Raw genomic sequence first — 26,606 nt, forward strand, 5'->3', positions numbered from 1 at the left:
GATACCATGTCCTTCCTAATTTTGGGGGCACAGGTGAGATAAGTTTTATGAAATAAAAAGTTTAAAAATTATTACATTTTTAGGGTCCTTACTTGGTAAAATGTAGAGTTGTCCACCATGTTTATCTCTTTCTCCTTATTATCATGCTTGCTGTTACTATTTTTAATTGTTCATTAAATCCAAGGGTCTGGGAAATACTCATGTAATTCATCTCACAGCCTTCACATTGTATGATATCCAAACAGGTGGCTGTCCATCCTATTCTTAAAATATTTCCAGGGAAAATGATTCCACCTAATGCGTAAATGCTTTCATCAGATTAAGAGAACACCATGGACATTTTATTTTATTTTTTAAATCTTACCTCCATTGTATAAGCTAAATGTGTAGGAATAAGTGAGATTATATAGATATTATCTAGAGCTTTAAAATATTCAAAGCGCTGTCATCATTATCTCATTTAATCTTTGAAAACAATTCTATGAAGTACAAAGAACACTGAGACATTTGGATTGCTCTATGTCAAAGAAAAAGTGTTTGTCCCAAAACTTCAAAATGTGTAAATTGTACATTCTACATCTTTACAGCTGGAGAAAATTCACTGGCAATGGAATATTTAAAATTAGAGCTTGCTTAGTGCTCTGCTTCGGATTACTACTTGATCCCACTTCGTGCTTTCATGTTGATTGGCCCAATTGGACTCTACAGTTGGAAGGTGAAAACTTACTATTTCAACTTGAATCATGTATGTATTCTTATCATATGTTTCTTAAATGTACTATTTTTTTTCTTCTGATAGTCACCACACCAAGCATTTCCAGTCACCCTGCCACAGACTTCCTTTGTAATCACTGAAGAAGGACATGATGTTTTTATGACTTCCCGAAATGAAAACCCTATCTTGTTTTTAAAACAAACAAGTCAACAAAAAGTAGTGTTTATGTAAACATTTTGTTCCCTGACTCTAGGAACCCCTCTGTTTTTATACCATCTCTGTACTGGCAAAACACAAAAACAAAACGCCACCTTGCTAATTCCCTTCCTAGCAAAGTGATACAGTTTAGCACATGTTCAAGAAAAAATGGCTAAGAAATTTTGTTTCCACTAATTATTTTCAAGACTGTGTTATTTACACTCTGCTCTTTAAAAGTTACATTTTGTAAGACTATTTTTTAACAAGTTGAATATAAGCCCTAAAAATATGTATCCTTAAATTGTATTTCGAATATTTTAAGTCAGTCTTTGTTATCATTCCAGGAATAGAAAGTTTTAACACTAGAAACTGCAAGTAAATATTTGCCCTCTCATCTGAATTTTGGTATCCCTCTCCCCAAGCTTACTTTCTATTGCAGAAAATTTTAAAATTATTAAATAAAATTCTAATGATGGTATCCATGTGGCTTGCATCTGATATAGCAGATAAAGAAGTTTTATGAAAATGGACTCCTTTTCCACTGAAAAGTAAATCTTAATGGCCTGTATCAACTATCCTTTGACACCATATTGAGCTTGGGAGGAAGGGGAAGTCCTGAATGAGGTTATAAAGTAAAAGAAAATATTTTGCAAAATGTTCCTTCTTTTAAAATGTTATGTTTTAGAAATATTTTAAGTGTTGTAACATTGTAGGAATTACCTCAATAGGACTGATTATTCCGCATTGTAAAATAAGAAAAAGTTTTGTGCTGAAGTGTGACCAGGAAGTCTGAAAATGAAGAGAGACAGACAGATTACAAAAGAAGATGCTTCTAATGGCCTACGGAGGTGCTTTCTTAAAGTGTTTGTGTGTACTTCAGAAAGAGGTACAGGTTTTGGAAGGCGCAGAGGCCCGACTTTTACAGAAGAAAAGATTTCATGAAAATAGTGATATTACATTAAAAGAAATACTCACATCCTCTGCCACTTTATTTCAACTTCTATTGCCCTAAGAAAGAGCCTGTTTGAAGGCGGGAACAAGGAGTGCCGGCAGCAGTCTCCTCCCTCCACCTTCTTCCTCATTCTCTCCCGAGCCTGCTGAGCCCTTTGCTCCCCTGGCGACTGCCTAGACAGGCAGCAAGGAGTTGTCTCCCAGTGCGTTTTGCCCTCCTAGCTGCCAACTCTGGCTGCTAAAGCGGCTGCCACCTGCTACAGTCTGTTACACAGCCTCGGGAAGAGGAAAGGGACCTCGGAACTTCCAGATTGCTTCCTCTAGCAAGAAACTGTTTGTTGCAGGTAAGAAATGTCATTCTTTATTTGGAAAGTCAGCCATGGCAATTAGAGGTAAATAAGCTACAAAAACAATTGAGAGGAATATAAACCATCTAGCATCACTACGATGAGCAATCAGTATCAACATAAGAAATATAAGCAAAATCAGAGTGAATTTTTTTCTTTTATCAAATATGGGAGAGGATCACTTTAGAGGAGAGGTTCTCAAACTTTTTGCTCTCATGATCCCTTTACACTAAGCACATCACATGTTAGCATAAGTAACATTTTTAATTAAAGATAACTATGTACTTTTTTAACAACAACAACAAAAAGCATAAAGAGTGACGCTTTTTTATTTTTACAAGTGTTTTAACTGGTTTAATAGAAGCCATATAGAGCCGCTGGATTCTCATTTGCTTTGCATTCAGACTATTGCAATATTGCACAGAATGTAGCCTCTGGTAAACTCTGTTGTTCACTCATGAGAGAATGAGTGAAAAAGACAAATTACGTCTTAGAATTATTAGAAATAGCTTTCACTTTAGGAACTCCCTGAGAATCGCTGCTTTAGAGTGGTAAAATAAATAGGCTTCTCTTTAAAGGGAATCTCAAGACAGAATCAATTACATTAAAGGCAAACAAAAAATTTGCCCATGGGTAGTCATCTTGTGAAATCTGCCACACCTTTGGACTGGGCTACAATTGGATAATATAGCATTCCCTGGGATAATTTTGTTTCACAGTTAAGGGAAAGGCTGAATAAAAACTCTGTTTGAAGTTGAGTAACGAAAATTAGGACCCCCTAAATTTTAGGACACCTGAAATTCCTCTTTTTGCCTATATTCAGCTACTTTGAGTTCTGTTAAATCTTCTTTCAAGCCAGGTCAGTAGCTCCTGCCTGAGCCTAGGAATTTGAGACCAGCCAGGGCAACATAGTCTCTACAAACAAATTAAAAATTACCTGGGTGTGTTGGTGCATGCCTGTAGAACTATTCAGGATTCTGAGGATTGCTTGAGTCCAGGAAACTCAAATCTGTGGTGAGTTCAGTCACTAAACAGAGTGAGACTTTCTCAAAAAAAAAAAAGTTCCTTCAAAATAACTTTTATCTGCAATGTTTTCCTATTTCCTATGAGATTAAATTTACTCTTTTACCTGATTTCCAAAGCTCTCCAAAATCTAATCCCACTTTACCCTGTGTTCACTGCAAAACAGCAGGACTGTTCCAGTGCAATCCAGAAATCACAGGCTGGGGGCAGTGGCTCACACCTGTAATCCCAGCACTTTGGAAGGCCAAGGCAGGTGGATTGCTTCAGCTCAGGAGTTCAAGACCAGCCTGGGCAACATGGCAAACACCCTGTCTCTACAAAAAAAATACAAAAATAACCAGACTTGGTAGTATGTGCCTGTAGTCCCAACTAGAGGCAAGAGGATCACTTGAGCCCAGGAGGTCAAGGCTACAGTGAGCCATGTTCGCTGTGTCACTGCACTCCAGCCTGGGTGACAGAGCAATACCACATCTCAAAAAAAAAGAAAAGAAAAAAAATCACTCTATTCAGTTCACCCCCTCCACAACGTTGTTTTGATTATCATATAAATGCTGGTCCATTTCCTTCCCTTCTCTATCTATTCAAATCTTTAAGCATTCTTTGAGATTCAATTCAATTCTCCTTTTCAAACTAGGCCATTTAAACTACATCAGTTCCATTTTGATTTTTTGCTTTGAGTCTACAGACTCAAAACCAAAATCTTAAAAACTTATTTTTTAAGTTTTCTTCTACTCTCACCTCTTCCACACTCACATACACGCATTCATAATAAGATGACAAAATGTTCAAGGACAAAATGATTTATAGAACTGAAAAGTTAAGTTTTGATCTTGTTGCTGTTGACTACCTGCCTGATCTCAGGGAATTAGTTATGTAGCATGCTCCCTCATTTCCTCCTATACCTATTCAACAGGATTGGAATTCCACAGCAAGGATAAACATAATCATAGTTGCTTTTCAGGTTCAAGGCATTTTAACTTTTAATCTAGTAGTATGTTTGTTGTTGTTGTTGTTTGAGACAGAGCCCTGCTCTGTCACCCAGGCTGGAATGCAGTGGCACAAACTCAGCTCACTGCAACCTCCGCCTCATGGATTCATTCAGTTATCCTGCCTCAGCGTCCCAAGTAGCTGGACTACAAGGCACATGCCACCATGCCTGGCTAATTTTTGTATTTTTAGTAAAGACAGGGTTTCACCATGTTGGCCAGGCTGGTCTCGAACACCTGACCTCAAGTGATCCAGCTGCCTTGGCCTCCCAAAGTGCCGGGATTACAGGTGTAAGCCACCGTGCCCAGCCTAATAGTATGTTTTTAAACTCTTAGTGGCTTAACAATGCTGGTTGTATAATAAACATGCCATAAATATGTTTTGTCTTAGAATTATGAAGAAGTGGTTACTAGGCCGTTTGCCACATATCAGTGGTTCTCTCCTTACAGCTTTAACTGGAGTCTAGAATTTCAGGTTGGTAGAGCTGGAACAGACCTTAAAGATTGACTATCCAACTTCCTTGTCCAAATAAGAAAACCGAGACCCTTAAAATTAAGTGACTTGCCCCAGACAAAACTGGAACTCATGTGTCCTCATTTCCATCATGAAATTCTACCATTCACTAGCCTCTGGCTAGTTGTCAAAGTATTGCATAACTAAAAATTTTTTTGTGTTTTAAAAACAAATTGTCACTGCTTACTCCTGGGAGGATCTTTCTGAGGTGATTTATAACTCTTAAAAAAAAAAAAAAGTCAATAGTCTGAGAACTTTAGATGAAACAGTCAAAGCATTTTTATCCAATGGATACTATAATTTTCATGGATTAGAGTTAAAGCAAAGAAACATGGATGAGAAAGGAAGAGGAAAATTGAGGAGAGGAAGAATGGGGTTGAGAACACACCACTTGTAATCCGTCATAGCTGTATTGAGAACTAACAAGAAGAATTGTGAGAAAATAAGAATGAAGAATTCAAAATCAACACATGAAATAAAAAAGAAACTACTAGGGAAAAATGGAGAAGACATTAGAAAAAGTATTCTATTTTTAAAATTCCGTTTTCAGGCTTCCCTCCTGTTCTTCCTCCTTCTCATTGGTTTTCAGGTGGAAGGAAAGTCTAAGATAGAAAAAATATATATATTCTACACATCTCTTTCTACACCATTGTCATGGCAACAAGGTTTATCATAGCAAACTTTTATTCATAGAACATTTATTGAGTTCTTACTGTGTGGTAAGCTCTTTCCAGGTGTTGAAGATTCAGGGGGAGAAAAAGACAACTCATTGTCTTAAAACTCAGATGGAAGCTGAACAGACCTATTTTTATTCAAAGTAATCTCCATTCAGGGTAGTAAGAGCTATTTAAGAAGCATGAACAGGTTTGAGTGAGGTGGGACTCTGAGGAGAGAATAATTAGCTAGGAATGAAAGAGCACAGAAGTTTTCCTAGAGGAACTATTAAAGCTGGAAGTTATGGGATGAGAGATGAGGCAGGGTTTGCAGGCAGGAAAAAAAAAAAAAAAAGCAGGGGAAGGGGAAGTTCTGGCCTGGCAGAGAGAATAACTCTGGCAGCAATGGAGGAGAGTCTAGAAGCAAGACAACCAAGTAGAAGAGTATTAATATAGAAGATGCCAGGGGTGATGAGGGCTTGATTTAAAACAGTGCTGTTACAGCAAAAGAAACTACCATCAGAGTGAACAGGCAACCTACAGAATGGGAGAAAATTTTTGCAATCTACTCATCTGACAAAGGGCTAATATCCAGAATCTACAAAGAACTCAAACAAATATACAAGAAAAAAACAACCCCATCCAAAAGTGGGCAAAGGATATGAACAGACATTTCTCAAAAGAAGACATTCATACAGCCAACAGACACATGAAAAAATGCTCATCATCACTCGCCATCAGAGAAATGCAAATCAAAACCACAATGAGATACCATCTCACACCAGTTAGAATTGCAATCATTAAAAAGTCAGGAAACAACAGGTGTTGGAGAGGATGTGGAGAAATAGGAACACTTTTACACTGTTGGTGGGATTGTAAACTAGTTCAACCATTATGGAAAACAGTATGGCAATTTCTCAAGGATCTAGAACTAGATGTACCATATGACCCAGCCATCCCACTACTGGGTATATACCCAAAGGATTATAAATCATGCTGCTATAAAGACACATGCACACGTATGTTTATTGCGGCACTATTCACAATAGCAAAGACTTGGAATCAACCGAGATGTCCATCTGTGACAGACTGGATTAAGAAAATGTGGCACATATACACCATGGAATACTATGCAGCCATAAAAAAGGATGAGTTTGCGTCCTTTGTAGGGACATGGATGCAGCTGGAAACCATCATTCTTAGCAAACTATCACAAGAACAGAAAACCAAACACCGCATGTTCTCACTCATAGGTGGGAACTGAACAATGAGATCACTTGGACTCGGGAAGGGGAATATCACACATCGGGGCCTATCGTGGGGAGGGGGGGAGGGGGGAAGGATTGCATTGGGAGTTATACCTGATATAAATGATGAATTGATGGGTGCTGACAAGTTGATGGGTGCAGCACACCAACATGGCACAAGTATACATATGTAACAAACCTGCACGTTATGCACATGTACCCTAGAACTTAAAGTATAATAAAAAAATAAAATAAAATAAAATAAAATAAAATAAAATAAAATAAAAAAACAGTGCTGTTGGAGACAAAGAGGAGATACCAAATTCTGGAGACATTTCTGAATTAGAATCTACAGTATTTATCAGACAAGGGAAAGATTAGACAAAGGAGTTAAGAATGTCTCCCAGGTTTCAGTTTTGGGCAGGTAACTAGGACATGTTTTGAAAAGTAATTTATTAGATCTCTTACCGTTGGAACTATGTATCTGGAGCCAAATTAAAATTTGTGCATTGTATATAACTTTCCTCGCCACCAGTAACTACTACCCTAACTCTTTACTTGGTAGCCAGACTTCCTAAAAGAATAGTTTGTAGTCACTGTCCTTACTTTTCCCCCTCCCATTCTGTCCTAGATATTTGTCCACCTACCATCTGCTGCCTCCACTTTACCCAAACTGTTCTACAGTTACCCAAAACTTCCTAATTGCCAAATTCAATGAACAAGTTTAAGCTTATATGTAAATTAGAAGCTCTGCAGTTTCTGATTTCAGGCAGCTCCTCCTGAAACCCTTTCTCTTTTGACTTCCGAGACACATCTCAGATTTACAAAACTGAACTAATTATTTTCCACTTGAGCTGTATTTTCATTCTTTTTTTCTTAATGAATGAGGTAACCACTCAACAAATTGCCTAAGCCAAAAACTACGAAGTCATCCTCAGTTCCTTCTTCTTCCATTTGACCCACAACAGATCAGCTGAAAAATCCTGCTGTTTAGTATCTCTTGAATTCACTACCTTAGTTTATAACTTCATCAACTCTTAATTGTTAACATTGCTTCTGTAGTTGTTGTCTGAGCTCTGTCCAGTCTTGTTCAATCAGATCCATTATTTTGTTCGTGGTGGTGGTGGTGGTGGTGGTGGTGGTGGTGTTGACACAGAGTTTTGCTCTTGCTGCCCAGGTTGAAGTGCAATGATGTGATCTCAGCTCACTGCAACCGCACCCTCCTGGGTTCCATCAATTCACTCTCCCAAGTATCTGGGACTACAGGTATGTGCCACCACACCCTGCTAATTTTGTATTTTTAGTAGAGACAAGGTTTCACCATGTTTGTCAGGCTGGTCTCAAACTCCTGACCTCAAGTGATCCACCCACCTCAGCCTCCCAAAGTGCTAGGATTACAGGCATGACCCACCGCTCATGGCCCACCCAGATCCATTCTTTATGTTGCTTCTAGAGTGAGTTTTTTAGAACACAAATTTGACCATATCTTTCTCCTATTTAAGTCAGCATTTTTTTTTTTTTCAGGAAAAAACAGTTCAAACTCTTTAGCCTGCTTACACAAGGCCTTTGTAGTCTGACTCTTCTTTCCAAGCTTTCATCAAACTATACTGCAAGTTGCGTTTTATGTGAATTGAATTAGGCAAAAATATAAAAATTATAGTTTATGTGGGCAAAATGGAAATAATGTTAACGCTTCCAAACAGTTTATCTAGAATGACATAATTTCCAAGCTGGTAGGTCAAATGAGTTATAAACTCACTATTGCCACATGCAAGTGTCTCTTATACCTGGTAGAATTATCTGCTTCCATGTCAGTATTATGTAAATTAGACTTTAAATAACTCAGAAGTTCTTCAGACATACGGGTTATTATTGTGCTATTTTTTCACATAATTTCAAATAATTTTATATATGATAATGTTATCCAAATGCTAAGGGATGTATTGTTACTGTTGTGCAAAAAAAAAAAAAAAAAAAAAAAAAAACTCCAAATAAATATGTTGAAACAAAGGTTACATGCAAGAAAACAATATTAAAAAGGCCAAAGTACCACCATGACAGGTTGTGTGGAGACAGTGGGCTACAAAACACTAGTAATAATGCTGAGAAAGTTGAAAAAAGAAAGAAAGAATATGCTTTGGTTCTTGTAGATTTATGTACTCTAAGAATACCTCGTCTCATACCTTTACGTTTTTCCCAAAGAAAAGTTAACCTTGGCCAGGCACAGTGGCTCACGCCTGTAATCCCAACACTTTGGGAGACCAAGGCAGGCAGATCGCCTGAGGTCAGGAGTTCGAGACCAGCCTGACCAATATGGAGAAACACCCCCCCCCCCCCTTATTACTGAAAAAATACAAAATTAGGCTGGGCGCGGTGACTCACCCCTATAATCCTAGCACTTTGGGAGGCCGAAGCAGGCAGATCACCTGAGGTCAGGAGTTCAAGACCAGCCATGGAGAAACCCTGTCTCTACTAAAACTACAAAATTAGTTGGTTGTGGTGGCGCATGACTGTAATCCCAGCTACTCAGAAGGCTAAGGCAAGAGAATCACTTGAACCCGGGAGGCGGAGGTTGCGGTGAGCTGAGATTACACCATTGCACTCCAGCCTGGGCAACAAGAGTGAAAATGTCTCAAAAAAAAAAAAAAAAAGAACAGAAAAGTTAATCTTGAACTATGTGAGATCTTTAGAAATGCATTCTTTCTGTAAAATGTGACTGCATTTGCCTTATTTATGGTAAAAATGTTGAGGCCTCAAACAACCCATGTTCTCTCAGTCTCCCTGCTGCCTAGCCTTTGTTCACATTGCTTCTTCTTGGTGGAAGCTCTTCCCCTGGCCTTGAAAATGCCTGCTTCTCTTTCAAGGCAGCACGGTCATCACTTCTGTGGTAACCTTCTCCAGCACTATCAAACAGAAAGAATCTTGTAAATTCAGCTCTTACTGCATTCATTATATTATTTTGTAACTCTTTATAGATTCTTCTCTCCCACTAGACTCTGAGTCACTGGAGGGTAGGAGCTAACTGTCATTCATGTGTGGTTTGGTCAGCTACTGGCCACATTCCTGATGCGTAGTTGATGCTCAAGCCTTAACTGGTGAATCAGCTCAAATATTGTCCTTCTCTAAATCCACTCACTCACTGACTAACTATGTACTGAAAATAGTAAACACCAGTAATTTAATCCAATTTCTGCCCATACTGCTTGGTACATTTCAGGTGAATTACTTTAATAAATATGTGTGTATTACATAATATTAAAGTTTGTAGAGAAGATCATGCTGGTCATTATTTCACCAGCTGATAACTAATCAAAACATAGAGTCTCAGGTTAACAAATGTCTGCCTTCGCAGTTAATGCAGTCATTAACAAACACCTTCTGACGCTGATAACAGGGCTGTGTTCAGCAATGAAGCCATAAAGGTGAATAAAGAAAATGCTGTCATGGAGCTCACAGCCTAGTCATTATTGTTCTGATTTTTGATATTAAAGTTGGTTTGGGTTTTGGTAAAAAATGTTTAGACTTATCTCAGCAATCTTTTCATCCTTTGCTATATTATTTTTCTTTAAGAATCTTCCTTATCCCCTCCTTTAAAAAACTAGGTGATAATTCTAAAATATAAATTTAAATATTTGATAAACATTTAAATTTTATAATATTTAAATGTTTATTTAAATTTATTCGTACATCAGTTTTTATTTTACTTAAATCTGTTGGCCAGGCATGGTGGCTCACGCCTATAATCCTAGAACTTTGGGAGGCCAAGTCAGGCAAATCACTTGAACTCAGGAGTTCAAGACCAGCCTGGGCAACATGGTGAAACCCCATCTCTACCAAACATGCTAAAACTTACTTGGGTGTGGTAGCACGCATCTGTAGTCCCAGCTACTTGGGAGGCTAAGATGAGAGAATTGCTCGAACCCAGGTGAGAGGAGTGGGGTGGATGTTGCAGTGAGCTGAGATCGCGCCACTGCACTCCAACCTGGGTGACAGAGTAAGACTCCATCTCAAAAAAAAAAAAAAAGTTACTTAAATAAGATAAATTTAATAACCATTAACATTTAGATGAGCATAAGGAACTAAACCTAGATAAAACTGTAAAATAAGGCCTGGGTACAGTAATCTCAAGCTCTTTGGGGGGTCAAGGAGAGAGGATCGCTTGAGTCCAGGAGTTAAAGACCAGCCTGGACAACATAATGAGATCCCATCTCTATTAAAAAAGAAAATAAACCTGTTAAATAGCCACCAGCTCACAAGTATTTGGGGTCAGCTTAATTTGCATTAAGTTTTTTCAACTGAGTTTTAATTACCTGTTTATTCTACCATATATGCTTGCTTTTAGATTATGTTAGAAAGAATTTGAGTCAGTTCTCTGCCTATGAGCACAGTTTTATGGCTACTCCTCTATGTGCCATTGACAATTGTGACTCACTCACCTTCCTTAGAGCCCCAACCATAACTGCCTTCAGGAACCCAAGGCACTGCTGAATTCTAGTGTAGGGACTTCCTAATCATTTTTGTGGCATGGACTTTCATGGGAAATATGAAGACTGTGGACCCCTTCTCAGAACAATGTTTTTACAGACATAAAATTAAATACGTAGCTGTATGAAGGAAACCTATTATATTAGAACAGAGTTATCAAAAATTTTTTACCTCCTTCAAGTTACGCTGTAAGGCTATAGTAACCAAAACAGCTTGGTACTGGTATAAACACATATGTCAGTGGAACAGAATAGAGAACCCAGAAATAAAGCCACATACTTAACAGCCAACTGATTTTTGGTAAAGCTGACAGGAACATACAATGGGAAAAGGACACCAGTTTCAATAAATGGTGCTGGGAAAATTGGATAGCTAGATACAGAAGGAACGAAACTGGACCCATGTCTCTCACCATGTACAAAAATCAACTCAAGATGGATTAAAGACTTAAATGTAAGACCTGAAACTATAAAATAGAAAAAAAAAAAAAAAAAAACCTAGGGAAAACTCTTCTGGACATTGGTCTAGGTGAAGAATTCATGGCCAAGCCCTGAAAAGCACAGGCAATAAAAACAAAAATAGACATATGGGACTTAATTAAACTAGAGAGCCTTTATATAGCAAAAGAAATAATCAACAGAGTAAATAGATAACCTGCAGAATGGGAGAAAATACTTGCAAACTATACATCTGACAGGGGACTGATATCTCAAATTTACAGGGAACTCAAACAGCTCAACAACAAAAAAACAAATAATCCTGTCAAAAAATGAGCTAAGGACACAAGTAGATATTTTTCAAAAGAAGACATACAAGTGGCCAACAAGCATGTGAAAAAATTCTTGTCATCACTAATCATCATAGAAATGCAAATTGAAACCACAATGAGATACTATCTTACACCAATCAGAATGGCTGTTATTACAAAAAAAATAACATGTTGTTCAGGATGCAGAGAAAAGGGACCACTTATGCACTCTTGGTGGGATGTAAATTTATAAAACCTCTCTAGAAAATAGTATGGAGGTTTCTCAAATAACTGAAAATAGAACTACCCTTTGATCCAGCAATCCCACTACTGCATATCTACCCAGAGGGAATCATTATATCAAAAAGATACCTACATTTGTATGTTTATTTACAGCGCTATTCACAGTAGCAAAGATATAGAATCAACCTAAGTGTTCATCAACTGATGGTTGGATAAAGAAAATATGGTGTGTGTGTATGCATATATGCAATGGAATATTATTCAACCATAAGAAAGAATGAAATAATCTCTTTTGCAGCCACATGGATGGAACTGGAGGCCATTATCTTAAGTGAAACAGCTCAGACACAGAAAGGCAAATACCTCATGTTCTCACTTATGAGTGGGAGCTAAGTAGTGTGGATCCGTAGACAGAGTATAGAATGATAAACAGTAGAGACTCAAAAGGTGGGGGAAGTGAGAGGGAGGTGGATGAGAAATTACTTATTGTATACAAAGTATGTTATTCCAGTGATTGATACAGTAAAAGTCCTAACTTCACCACTATGCAATATGTCCATAAAACAAAATTATACTTGTACCCCATAAATTTATACAAGTAAAATAAAAATACAAAAAAACTTGATATGTAAACTTGTCATAATAAGTACAAAGCTGAAAGTAACATGTCTGATAACATGGTTTTAACATTTACTTCTTTGTCAAACACTTCAGTTCACTGAAAGAAAACAGCTTATGATACATCTTTAAGAAAGCATGTTTACATTTGCCTTTTAAACTGGATATGAAACTCATTTAATAAAAATGCAGAAAAGAAAAAATAAATTGTAAATTTAAATATTAAGGTTTAATAACATTTTATTTTATTTAAACTTATTAAATAAAATAAATTTAATAACCATCCACATTTGGATGTGTATAAGGAACTAAATCTAGACAAAACTGTTATATAACATGAACTAACAAGTATTTTGGGGTTAGCTTAATTCAGATTAATTTTTTTTAAACTGAGTTTTAAATTCCTGCTTACTCTACCATACGTACTGGGCCTCATATTATGCTAGAAAAATTTTGAGCACAGATTTATGAATACTCTCCTGCATACCATTTAATTTAAACAAATTTTGATGCAGCATAGATGTGCCTTTTTACCAAGACATTAAATAATAAGATCTACTATGAGAACTAAACTTCTGTAATTTCAAAGTAGTAATGAGTTTAAACTATGTTTCAAGATCTCTGCAATAATTGTAGCACAATAGAAAATAGGTATTTCTATTAATGACAGAGTCACACGTACTACTAATAATACTGTGGTTTGTTTCCTGCAACTAATCATGGAAGGAATGCTAAATTTCAGAAGTTGGTGAAAATACATGTGTATTTTTTTCCCCATCCAAGTTCACAGATTTCTCACACTGAGAACTCCTATTCCATAACAAAATTCTGGAAACCTGCACACCATATTGAAAGAGGGGCAGAAAGGAAGAATAAATAGGATTTAAAATTTTTTCAAATCCTGTGTCCCTTGATTTTACAGCAAGATTGTGTTTATGTATTACTTGTGTTAAAAAGATAGTATAATCTAGACTCCAGATAAAAAACCACTGCTGCTCAGGGAGAAAGGGCCATCAAATGCCAGAGCCCTGCAGCCTTCTCCCACCCTGCCTGTACCCTCAGATGGAAGCACTTTTTTAATCATTGTTTCACCTTTAGCACTTTGACAATGAAGTCACAAACCTTCAGCCTCTCACCCGTAGGAACCCACTGTTCTAAGAGAAGGATGAAGCCAGTCCTTCCTAAAGGGCGGGATTAGATGTGTTTCTGGCATCCTCAGATGAGGCTGTATTTACATTGATAATATATTTATATTTCACAAGGAATACTAGAATAATGATTCAGTTCAGTAGTGGGCCATTTATCTACCCTATATAATATTGTTTAATGAGAAAATGCTTTCTGTATTCCAAATATCTGATGATTTGTAAGAGAACACTTAAACATAGGTATTCATAAGCTGAAACTTCTGGCATTTATTAAATGTCAAGATTGTTCATCAGTATACTAGGTGATTAACTGACCACTGAACTTGAAGGTAGTATAAAGTAGTAGTAAAATGTACAATCACTGTCTCTTAACAGATGGATCTTTGCTTTCATTAGGAATAAAGATGGCTGCTGAACCAGCAGAAGACAATTGCATCAATTTTGTGACAATGAAATTTATTGACAATACGCTTTACTTTATAGGTAAGGCTAATGCCATAGAACAAATACCAAGTTCAGATAAATCTATTTAACTAGAAAAGATGTTGTGAAGTGAACTGTTAAGTGACTCTTTTTGTCACCAAATTTTATTGTAATATTAATGGCTCTTAAAAAAATAGTAGGCCTCTAGAAATTAACCATAACATGTCCAAGGTCTCAGCACTTTGTCACACCACATGTCCTGGCACTTTAATTAGCAGTAGCTCACTCTCCAGGTGGCAGTAAGTGTGCATCATGAAAATCCCAGTTTTCATGGGAAAATCCCAGTACAAAACTGGGTGCATGCAGGAAATACAGTTTCCCAAAGCAAATTGGCAAATTATGTAAGAGATTCTCTAAATTTAGAGTTCTATGAGTTACACCATTTTATGTAAATATGTTTGACAAGTAAAAATTGATTCTTTTTTTTTTTTCCTGTTGCCCAGGCTGGAGTGCAATAGCCTGATCTCTGCTCACTGCAACCTCCACCTCCTGGGTTCAAGCGATTCTCCTGCCTCAGCCTTCTGAGTAGCTGGGACTACAGGTGCATCCCACCACACCTGGCGAATTTTTTGTATTGTTAATAGAGACAGCATTTTGCCATATTGGCCAGTCTGGTCTTGAACTCCTGACCTCAGATGATCCTCCTGCCTCGGCCTCCCAAAGTGCTGGGATTACAGGCATGAACCACCACACATGGCCTAAAAATTGCTTCTTATAATTAATCTTCTGTGAACAATATGGCTTCATTTGAAAGTTTGCCTTCATTTGAAACCTTCATTTAAAAGCTTGGGCAACAAAGTGAGACCCCATCTCTACAAAAAATTGAAAAAAGTTACCTGTGAACACCTCCTACCTTCTTCAGAGGCTGAAGCAGGAAAATCACTTGAGCCTAGGAATTCGAGCCTGCACTGAGCTGTGATCCCACCCCTACACTCCAGCCTGCATGACAGTAGACCCTGTCCAAAAAACAAAACCTTCAGAAAAAATTCTTAGGCGACTTTTCTTAGATGACTTTCCATTTAAGCAATAAATTCAAAAGTAAAATCTCTCATTTTATAAAATTTATTTTTAGTTACATATTGAAATTTTTAAGCCCAGGATTTAAGTTTTATGTCTAAATTACCTGAGAACACACTGAGTCTAATAAGCTTCATTTTATGGGCCTTTTGGATGATTATATAATATTCTGATGAAAGCCAAGACAGACCATTACCATAAAAATAGGAGTTTGAGAAAGAGGAGTAGCAAAAGTAAAAACTAGAATGAGATGAAATTCTGAGTTGAAATACAAAATTTTACATATTCTGTTTCTCTTTTTTTCCCCCTCTTAGCTGAAGATGATGGTAAAGTATAAATGAATTTATTTTTCTTTGCAAACTAAGTATCTGCTTGAGACACATCTATATCAACATTGTCAGCTGAGAAAAAAAATGGTTCACATGATAGCCATCTATTTGGAAAGCCAATCTGCCCTCAAAGGAATGTGGACTCAGTAGCACAGCTTTGGAATGAAGATGGTCATAAGAGATACAAAGAAGAACCTCTAGCAAAAGATGCTTCTCTACGACTTAAAACATTCTCCAGCTCTTAGAACGTACAAAATAGACTTTGCCTGTTTCATAGGTCCTAAGATTAGCAGGGAGTCATGGATTCTGTTGCTGGGGGGGAGGCATTGCATAGGAAAAGGGGATTGAAGCATTAGAATTGTCCAAAATCAGTAACACCTCATCTCAGAAATGCTTTGGGAAGAAGCCTGCGAGGCTCCTGGATTGATGGCGGCGGGAGGGCAGAAAATTCTGGAAGTAGAGGAGATAGGAATGGGTGGGGCAAGAAGACCACATTCAAAGGCCAAGATCTGAAAGAAACCATGGCATTTATGATGAATTCATGATAATTCAGCATGGAAGTAGAGTAGGAGTAGGAGAACAATGAGAGAAGCTAGAGTGATAAACAGGGTGTAGAGCAAGACATTCTCTTGCTCCAAGATGTGAAATTTGGACTTTATCTTGGAGATACTAGGGTTAATTAAGCACAATATGTATTAGCTAGGGTAAAGATTAGTTTGTTGTAACAAAGACATCCAAAGATACAGTAGCTGTATAAGACAGAGAATTTTTTCTCAAAGAAACCCTAAGTAGGCAGCTCAGAAGTAGTATGGCTGGAAGCAACCTGATGATATTGGGACCCCAACTTTCTTCATTCTTGTTACCCATCATCCCCCAGTTGTTGATCTCATACACATAGTTGAAAATCATCATACTTCCTGGGTTCATATCCCAGTTATCAAGAAAGGGTCAAGATAGGAGAAGTCAGGCTCATTCCTTTCAAAGACTCTAATTGGAAGTTATATACATCAATTCCCTCATACTCTATTGACTAGAATCTAATCACATGACCACACCAAGTGCAAGGAAATCTGGAAAATATAATCTTTATTCCAGGTAGCCATATGACTCTTTAAAATTCAGAAATAATATATTTTTAAAATATCATTCTGGCTTTGGTATAAAGAATTAATGGTGTGGGGTGAAGAGGACAAAATTAAAGATTGAGAGGCTATTTTAATTCTTACAAGAAATGATGGTGTCATAAATTAAGTTAGACACAATGGAGTGCTGATGAGGAGCTGTGAATGGATTTTAGAAACACTTGAGAGAATCAGTAGGACATGATTTAAGGTTAGATTTGGAAAGGAGAAGAAAGTAGAAAAGATGATGCCTACATTTTTCACTTGGGCAATTTGTACCATTCAGTGAAATAGGGAACACAGGAGGAAGAGCAGGTTTTGGTGTATACAAAGAGGAGGATGGATGACGCATTTAGTTTTGGATCTGAGATGTCTGTGGAACATCCTAGTGGAGGTGTCCAATAAACTCTTCTACATGTGGTTCTGAGCTCAGGACAAAGATTTGGGCTGGAGATAGAGATATTGAAGGCTTATGCATAGAAATGGCATCTGAATCTATAGAAATAAAAAGACAAATCAGAGGAAATGTGTAGAGTGAGAGAGTAAAAGCCAAGTACTAAACTGGGAGGAATACGTACATTTAAAGGATGCAGTAGAAAGAGAAGCTAATAAAGAACAGAGAGCAGACTAACCAAAAAGGAAAAAGAAAAACCAAGAGAATTCCACCGACTCCGAGGAGAGCATTTTAAGATTGAGGGGATAGGTGTTGTGTTGAATTTTGCAGCCTTGAGAATCAAGGGCCAGAACACAGCTTTTAGATTCAGCAACAAGGAGTTTGGTGATCTCAGTGAAAGCAGCTTGATGGCAAAATGGAGGCAGAGGCAGATTGCAGTGAGTGAAACAGTGAATGGAAAGTGAAGAAAGGATACAGACAATTCTTGCTAAAAGCTTGGCTGTTAAAAGGAGGAGAGAAACAAGACTAGCTGCAAAGTGAGATTGGGTTGATGGAGCAGTTTTAAATCTCAAAGAGCTTTGTGCTTTTTTGATTATGAAAATAATGTGTTCATTTTATAGCTAATTCAGGCAATGAAAAAAGATAATAATATGAAAGATAGAAATATAAAAACCACCCAGAAATAATCATAGCTACCACTTTGATGCAATATTTCTATACTTCTTTCTGTATATATATACAGACACAGAAATGCTTATATTTTTATTAAAAGGTATTGTACTAAAGCTGCTTTTTCTCGTTAGTGATATATATGGACATATCTCCATGGCAACGAGTATTTGCAGTTATATTAAGTTCATGATATTTCACAATAAGGGCATATCTTTGCCCTTTTTATTTAATCAATTCGTAATTGGTGAATGTTTGTTTCTAGTTTATTGTTATTAACAATGTTCCCATAAGCATTCCTGTACAAAAATGTTCACACATTTGTGTGATTTTATCTTTAGGATAAAACCCAGGAGGTAGAATTGCTGGGTTGATAGAAGAGAAAGGATGATTGGCAAATCAAAGCTTCAGTAGAGGGTACATGCCGAGCACAAATGGGATCAACCTCAGATACCAGCAATGGCACCTTCGCATTTCCCCCTGGGACAAGAGAGAGATGAAATAACTGGTACTGCCAGAGTTAAATTTGCACGTGGAGTAGCAGGAAATCATTTGCTGAAAATGAAAACAGAGATGATGGTGTAGAGGTCCTGAAGAGAGCAAAGAAAATTTGAAATTGCGGCTATGAACTATGGAAGAGAGTGCTGAACTGGAAAACAAAAGAAGTATTGACAATTGATATGCTTGTAACAGCACCGATTCGAACACTTGTGCCATTGTTCACTAGCAGCACTCAGCAGCCAAGTTTGGAGTTTTGTAGCAGAAAGACAAATAAGTTAGCGATTTAATATCCTTGCAAAATGGTAGACAAAATGAACTCTGAGGTCCAGCTGCACAGGGAAGAAAGGGAAGACAGGAAGAGGTTAGAGAGGAAGTACTAGAGTCAGGAGACTGGAAGATGTTGTGAAATTTAAGAACGCATAGAGTTGGAGTAAAAGTGTAAGAAAATTAAAAGGGTAAGAGACTGGTCAGAAAGTAGGATATTTGAAGTTAACACTTCAGTGGCAGAGTAGTTCTGAATGGTAACAAGAAATTGAGTGTGCCTTTGAGAGTAGGCTAAAAAACAATAGGCAACTTTATTGTAGCTACTTCTGGAACAGAAGATTGTCATTAATAGTTTTAGAAAACTAAAATATATAGCATACTTATTTGTCAATTAACAAAGAAAGTTTGTATTTTTAATGAGATTTCATGTTTATTGTAGAAAACCTGGAATCAGATTACTTTGGCAAGCTTGAATCTAAATTATCAATCATAAGAAATTTGAATGACCAAGTTCTCTTCATTGACCAAGGAAATCGGCCCCTATTTGAAGATATGACTGATTCTGACTGTAGAGGTATTTTTTTTAATTCGCAAACGTAGAAATGACTAGCTACTTCTTCCCATTCTGTTTTACTGTTTACATTTTTCCGTGCTAGTCCTAATCCTTAGATGAAAAGTCACAGGAGTAACAATAATTTCACTTACAAGAAACTTTATGAGGCATCCATGTTTTTTAGTTGGGGTAAAAAAATGGATACAATAAGACATTGCTAGGGGTCATGCCTCTCTGAGCCTGCCTTTGAATCACCAATCCCTTTATTGTGATTGCACTCACTGTTTAAAACCTCTATAGTTGGATGCTTAATCCCTGCTTGTTACAGCTGAAAATGCTGATAGTTTTAAAAATATTAAAAATGAATACACACGCATTTCAAATGAGTCTGTCTTCCCCCAGAAATTTAGAGTACAATAGAAAAGGATTAAGTTGCCAGGTGTGGTGGCATCTATCTGTAATCCTAGCTACTTGGCAGGTTCATGCAGGAGGATTGCTTGAGGCCAGGACTTTGAGACTCTCGTACACGATGATCGTGCCTGTGAATAGCCACTGCACTCCAGCCTGGGTGATATAGAGACCTTGTCTGTAAAATTTAAAAAAATAATAAAATTAAAAAACTTAAAAAAAAAAAAAGAAAATGATCAAGTCTACTGTGACTTCCAAAATATGAATTCCAAATATCAAAGTTAGGCTGAGTTGAAGCAGTGAATGTGCGTTCTTTAAAAATACTGAATACTTACCTTAACATATATTTTAAATATTTTATTTAGCATTTACAAGTTAAAAACAATCTTTTAGAATTCATATCTTTAAAATACTAAAAGAAGTTGCAGCATGTATGTTGTAACACACATTAAACTGTGGGCTTGTTTGTTTGTTTGAGACGCAGTTTCACTCTGTCGCCCAGGCTGAAGTGGCGCGATCTCGGCTCACTACAACCTCCACTCCCAGGTTCAATCAATTCTCATGCCTCAGCCTCCCAGTCTCAGTAGCTGGGACTACAGGCATGCACCACGTACACCCAGCTAATTTTTGTATTTTTAGTAGAGTTGGGGTTTCACCGTGTTGGCCAGGCTGGTCTCAAATCCCTGACCTCAAGTGATCTGCCTGCCTCGGCCAACCAAACAAACAGACAACCCCACAGTTTAATATGTGTTACAACGCACATGCTGCAACTCTTTTGAGTATTTTAATGATAGGGATTCTAAAAGGTTGTTTTTAACTTTTCAATGCTGGGATTATAGGTACGAGCCACTGTGCCAGGCCTGAACTGTGTTTTAAAAAATGTCTGACCAGCTGTACGTAGTCTCCTGCAGACTGGCCAAGTCTCAAAGTGGGAACAGGTGTACTAAGGACTATTCTTTGGTTAAATTTCCACAAATGTTCCTGTGCAAAAATTCTTCTAACTAGAGTTCTCATTTATTGTATTTATTTCAGATAATGCACCCCGGACCATATTTATTATAAATATGTATAAAGATAGCCAGCCTAGAGGTATGGCTGTAGCCATCTCTGTGAAGTGTGAGAAAATTTCAACTCTCTCCTGTGAGAACAGAATTATTTCCTTTAAGGTAAGACTGAGCCTTACTTTGTTTTCAATCATGTTAATATAATTAGAAATATAATATTATTTCTAATGTTAATATAAATATAATTAGAAAACTCAAATATCCTCAGACCAACATTTTGCCTAGAACAGAAATAACAAGAAGCAGAGAACCATTAAAATGAATACTTACGGCTGGGCGCGGTGGCTCACGCCTGTAATCCCAGCACTTTGGGAGGCCGAGGCGGGCGGATCACAAGGTCAGGAGATCGAGACCACAGTGAAACCCCGTCTCTACTAAAAATACAAAAAATTAGCCGGGTGCGGTGGCGGGCGCCTGTAGTCCCAGCTACTCAGGAGGCTGAGGCAGGAGAATGGCCTGAACCCGGGAGGCGGAGCTTGCAGTGAGCCGAGATCGTGCCACTGCACTCTAGCCTGGGCGACAGAGCGAGACTCCGTCTCAAAAAAAAAAAAAAAAAAAAAAAAGAATACTTACTAAAAAGTATCAAACTCTTTACCTATTGTGATAACGATGGTTTTTCTGAGCCTGTCACAGGGAGGAGGAGATACAATACTTGTTTTATGACCTGCATCTCCTGAATAATCAGTCTTTATACAAATAATAATATAGAATACATATGTGAGTCATACATTTAAGAATAACATGTGACTTTCCAGAATGAGTTCCGCTATGAAGAATGAAGCTAATTATCCTTCTATATTTCTACTCCTTTGGAAATCATAATAATATTTTAATCTGTAGTTGTTTTGTTCCTGATCCTTAGCCTAAGTCTCAAACACAAGCTTCAGCTTCCAGTTGATGTGTGTTATTTTTAATGTTAATCTAATTGAATAAAATTTATGAGATCAGCTGTAAAAGCAATGCTATAATAATCTGAAAGCCAGGTATAAAGTATTTCTGGCCTCTACTTTTTCTCTATTATTCTCCATTATTATTCTCTATTATATTTCTCTATTTCCTCCATTATTGTTAGATAAACCACAATTAACTATAGCTACAGACTCAGCCAGAAAACTTTCCTCCCAGTAAGAGTAGCCAGGGATGCTTACAAATTGGCAATGCTTCAGAGGAGAATTCCATGTCATGAAGACACTTTTTGAGTGGAGATTTGCCAATAAATAACTGCTTTCATGCCCACCCGGTCCCCACTGAAAGACAGTTAGGGTATGACCTTAGTGAAGGTACCAAGGGGCAATTTGGGAGGGAGAAAAAAGCCACTCTAAAGTATAATCCAAGTAAGAACAGTGCATATGCAACAGATACAGCCCCCAGACAAATCCCTCAGCTATCTCCTTCCAACCAGAGTGCCACCCCTTCATGTGACAATTTGGAGTCCCCACTCCAGACCTGACAGGCAGGCAGCTTAGTTATCAAAATGGCATAAGAGGCCTGGGATAGAAGGGTAGGGTGGAAGGGGTTAAGCATGCTGTTACTGAGCAACATAATTAGAAGGGAAGGAGATGGCCAAGCTCAAACTATGTGGGATAGAGGAAAACTCAGCTGCAGAGGCAGATTCAGAAACTGGGATAAGTCCGAACCTACAGGTGGATTCTTGTTGGGGGAGACTGGTGACAATGTTAAGAAGATGGAAATAATGCTTGGCACTTAGTATGAACTGGGCAAATCCATATTTGGGGGAGCCTGAAGCTTATACAATTTTGATGGTCCTTTTAAAGAAAAAGAACGTAGCTGGGCATGGTGGCTCATGCCTGTAATCCCAGCATTTTGGGAGGCCGAGGTGGGCAGATCACCTGAATTCAGGAGTTCAAGACCAGCCTGACCAACATGGAGAAACCCCATCTCTACTAAAAATACAAAATTAGCTGGGTGTGGTGGCGCATGCCTGTAATCCCAGCTACTTGGGAGGCTGAGGCAGGGGAATCTTTTGAACCTGGGAGGCAGAGGTTGCGGTGAGCTGAGATGGTGCCATTGCACTCCAGTCTGGGCAACAAGAGCAAAACTCGGTCTCAAGAAAAAGAGAATGTAAAATTACCACAGGTGTAAGCTTAATAATTTAATTCAACTTTTAAAAAGGGTGGGTGGGGGGTGGCTTGAAGAGATCTGTGCAAATGAGGGAATCTGACATTGAAGCTTCATCAGCATCATAGCAAATGTGCTTCTGGAAGGAACTCAGTAAATATTAGTTGGAGGGAGGGAAAGAGCGAGGGGTGGACTAGGACCAGTTTTAGCCCTTGTCTTTAATCCCTTTTCCTGCCACTAATAAGGATCTTAGCAGTGGTTATAAAAGTGGCCTAGGTTCTAGATAATAAGATACAACAGGCCAGGCACAATGGCTCATGCCTATAATCCTAGCACTTTGGGAGGGCAAGGCGAATGTCTCACTTGAGATCAGGAGTTCAAGACCAGCCTGGCCAACATGATGATACCCCGTCTCTACTAAAAACAAACAAACAAACAAAAATTAGCCAGGCATGGTGGCACGCACCTGTAATCCCAGCTACTCATGAGCCTGAGGCAGGAGAATCGCTTGAACTTAGGAGGCGTAGGCTGCAGTGAGCCGAGATCGCACCACTGCACTCCAGCCTGGGCGACAGAATGAGACTTCGTCTCAAAAAAAAAAAAAAAAAAGAGAAAAAGATACAACTGGTTGCCCTAATGTGCTCACCTTTCACTGTTGATTACTAGCTATAAAGTCTTATAAAGTTCTTTGGTCAAGAACTTTGACAACACTAAGAGGGATTTGCTTTGAGAGGTTACTGTCAGTGTCTGTTTCATATATATACATATATATGTATCTATATCCAGGCTTGGCCAGGGTTCCCTCAGACTTTCCAGTGCACTTGGGAGATCTTAGGTCAATATCAACTTTCCCTGGATTCAGATTCAACCCCTTCTGATGTTAAAAAAAAAAAAAAAAATCCTTTGCCCCATGGAGCACTCAAGTTTCACCAGGTAGGGCTTTCCAAGTTGGGGGTTCTCCAAGGTCGTTGGGATTGCTTTTACATCCATTTGCTATGTACCTCCCCTATGATGGCTGGGGGTGGTCAACATCAAAACTAGGAAAGCTACTGCCCGAGGAAGTCCTTACCTGTGTTCTGAAATGTGCAATAACTGTGATTCAGGAGATCGCCTGTTCTACCTATCCACACTCTCACTTCGCAGTTTCAACTGTAACTTTCTTTCTTATTTTATTTATTTTATTTTATTATTATTTTTTTTTTCTTTTGAGACAGAGTCTCGCTCTGTCGCCCAGGCTAGAGTTCAGTAGCGCAATCTCAGCTCACTGCAAGCTCTGCCTCCCAGGTTCACGCCATTCTCCCGCCTCAGCCTCCCGAGTAGCTGGGACTACAGGCACCCGCCACCACGCCCAGCTAATTTTTTGTATTTTTCGTAGAGACGGGGTTTCACTGTGTTAGCCAGGATGGTCTCGATCTCCTGACCTCATGATCTGCCCATCTTGGTCTCCCAAAGTGCTGGGATTACAGGCGTGAGCCATCGCGCCCGGCTCAACTGTAACTTTCTGTACTGGTTCATCTTCCTCTGTAATGTTACTAGAGCTTTTGAAGTTTTGGCTATGGATTATTTCTCACTTATACATTAGATTTCAGATTAGTTCCAAATTGATGCCCACAGCTTAGGGTCTCTTCCTAAATTGTGGTATATTGTAGACAGCTGCAGAAGTGGGTGCCAATAGGGAAACTAGTTTATACTTTCATCAACTTAGGACCCACACTTGTTGGTGAAGAACAAAGGTCAAGAGTTATAAGTATCGATTCCACAACTGATTGAGAAGTTGGAGGTAACTCCCCAGCCTCCGCCACCTAGAGTCTTTCAGGCATCTTAGGAGGATGAAGAAATGCTATTTTAATTCTGGAGGTTTCTCTATCAGTGCTTAGGATCATGGGAATCTGTGCTGCCATGAGGCCAAAATTAAATCCAAAACATCTACTGGTTCCAGGATTAACATGGAAGAAACATAGGTGGTGCCCACATGTTCTGATCCATCCTGCAAAATAGACATGCTGCACTAACAGGGAAAGTGCAGGCAGCACTACCAGTTGGATAACCTGCAAGATTATAGTTTCAAGTAATCTAACCATTTCTCACAGGACCCTATTCTGTGACTGAAACATACAGGAATCTGCTTTTGGCCTCCTAGGACAGGGCCCAGCCAAGTAGACCATATTCAGGACAGAAATTCAAGACTACCATGGAACTGGAGTACTTGGCAGGGAGACAGAGTCAAGGACTGCCAACTGAGCCAATACAGCAGGTGTATACAGGAACCCAGGGCTTAGCCCTACAGCAAGTATTGGGTCTATTCACCATCAGTTTTAATTTCAGGCTCCACTGAAAGAGTAAGCTAAGATTGCTGGCACTTCCTGTCTCTCTCACAGTTGGCTCAGAAATGAGAACTGGCCAGGCTAGGCATGGTGGCTCACACCTGGAATCGCAGCACTTTGAGAGGCCAAAGTGGGAGGATCACTTGAGGCCAGGAGTTCAAGACCAGCCTAGGCAACAAAGTGAGATACCCCCGACCCCTTCTCTACAAAAATAAATTTTCAAAATGAACCAAATGTGGTGGTGCGTACTTACAGTCCCAGCTACTCAGGAGGCTGAGGCAGGGGGATTGCTTGAGCCCAGGAGTTCAAGGCTGCAGCGAGCTATGATTTCACCACTGCACTTCAGGCTGGTCAACAGAGCAAGATCCTGTCTCAAAGCAAAAATAAAAGGAAACTAGAACTAGCCTAAATTTATGGGAGGAGGTCATCAATGTCTTTAGTTGTGAATGGTTATAGAGGACACGAACTGACATTAGCCCAAAAAGCTTCTGGTCTTTGCTGGAACTCTACTTCATCTTGAGTAAATGTGGACACCACTCAGTGGGAGAGGAGAGAAGTAAGCTGTTTGATGGATAGGGGAAAACTAGAGTCCTGGACCTGAATATGCATCCCATGACAGGGAGAATAGGAGATTCGGAGTTCAGAAGGAGAGGTCAGTATTGCTGTTCAGAGATTTTTTTATGTAACTCTTGAGAAGCAAAACTACTTTTGTTCTGTTCAGTAATATACTTCAAAACAAACTTCATGTATTCAAATTGTTCATTTCCTGAAATAATTAGGTAATGTTTTTTTTTATATAGGAAATGAATCCTCCAGATAACATCAAGGATACGAAAAGTGACATCATCTTCTTTCAGAGAAGTGTCCCAGGACATGATAATAAGATGCAATTTGAATCTTCATCATACGAAGGATACTTTCTAGCTTGTGAAAAAGAGAGAGACCTTTATAAACTCATTTTGAAAAAAAAGGATGAATTGGGGGATAGATCTATAATGTTCACTGTTCAAAACGAAGACTAGCTATTAAAATTTCATGCTGGGCGCGGTGGCTCACGCCTGTAATCCCAGCCCTTTGGGGAGGCCGAGGCGGGCGGATCACCAGAGGTCAGGAGTTCAAGACCAGCCTGGCCAACATGGTGAAACCCCATCTCTACAGACAGGAGAAAGTATTTGCAAATCACATACATTGCAAAAAAACTTGTACCCAGAATATACAAAGAACTCTTAAAAAAGACTCAATTTTTAAATGAGCAAAAGATTTCAATAGACATTTGTCTTTTTTCTTTTTGGGATTGCGTTCACATCAATTTGCTATGTACTTTCCCTATGATGGGTGGGAGTGGTCAACATGGAAACCAGGAAAGCTACTGCCCGAGGATGTCCTTACCTCTATTCTGAAAAGTGCAATAACTGTGATTAAAGAGATCGCCTGTTCTACCTACCTACACTCTCACTTCTCAGTTTCAACTGTAACTTTCTTTTTTCTGCCTTTTTTTTTTTTTTTTTTTGAGACAGTCTCGCT

At 38.5% G+C, this 26,606-nt stretch overlaps 1 protein-coding gene across 3 annotated transcripts; it reads left to right on the forward strand.

Annotated features, from left to right (window-relative positions):
- The first annotated feature begins 1,993 nt into the window (after positions 1 to 1,993).
- On the forward strand, positions 1,994 to 26,243 carry IL18 (interleukin 18). Of its 3 annotated transcripts, none has more exons than XM_030917515.1 (6): positions 1,994 to 2,208; positions 14,273 to 14,359; positions 15,691 to 15,702; positions 19,094 to 19,228; positions 20,648 to 20,781; positions 25,883 to 26,238. In XM_030917515.1, exons 2-6 carry the CDS (start codon positions 14,281 to 14,283, stop codon positions 26,102 to 26,104), a joined length of 582 nt encoding a protein of 193 aa, XP_030773375.1. In that variant the 5' UTR covers positions 1,994 to 2,208; positions 14,273 to 14,280; the 3' UTR covers positions 26,105 to 26,238. The 3 variants fall into 3 exon arrangements, with proteins under 3 accessions (XP_030773375.1, XP_030773376.1, XP_030773377.1); XM_030917516.1 differs by having other exon boundaries at positions 2,000 to 2,208; positions 14,252 to 14,359; positions 25,883 to 26,243; XM_030917517.1 differs by lacking the exon at positions 15,691 to 15,702 and having other exon boundaries at positions 2,000 to 2,208; positions 25,883 to 26,243.
- Positions 26,244 to 26,606: the final 363 nt, after the last annotated feature.

The sequence above is a fragment of the Rhinopithecus roxellana genome, chromosome 15, assembly GCF_007565055.1.
Source record: "Rhinopithecus roxellana isolate Shanxi Qingling chromosome 15, ASM756505v1, whole genome shotgun sequence".
NCBI classification, from domain to species: Eukaryota; Metazoa; Chordata; class Mammalia; order Primates; family Cercopithecidae; genus Rhinopithecus; species Rhinopithecus roxellana.

What these genes read in the sequence shown, in the direction of transcription:
- IL18 (XM_030917515.1), top strand. Translation starts at nt 14,281, where the DNA reads ATGGCTGCTGAACCAGCAGAAGACAATTGCATCAATTTTGTGACAATG. An exon ending in GACTGATTCTGACTGTAGAG is followed by an intron (nt 19,229 to 20,647) that starts GTATTTTTTTTA and finishes TATTTATTTCAG; the next exon opens with ATAATGCACCCCGGACCATA. An exon ending in ACAGAATTATTTCCTTTAAG is followed by an intron (nt 20,782 to 25,882) that starts GTAAGACTGAGC and finishes TTTTTTATATAG; the next exon opens with GAAATGAATCCTCCAGATAA.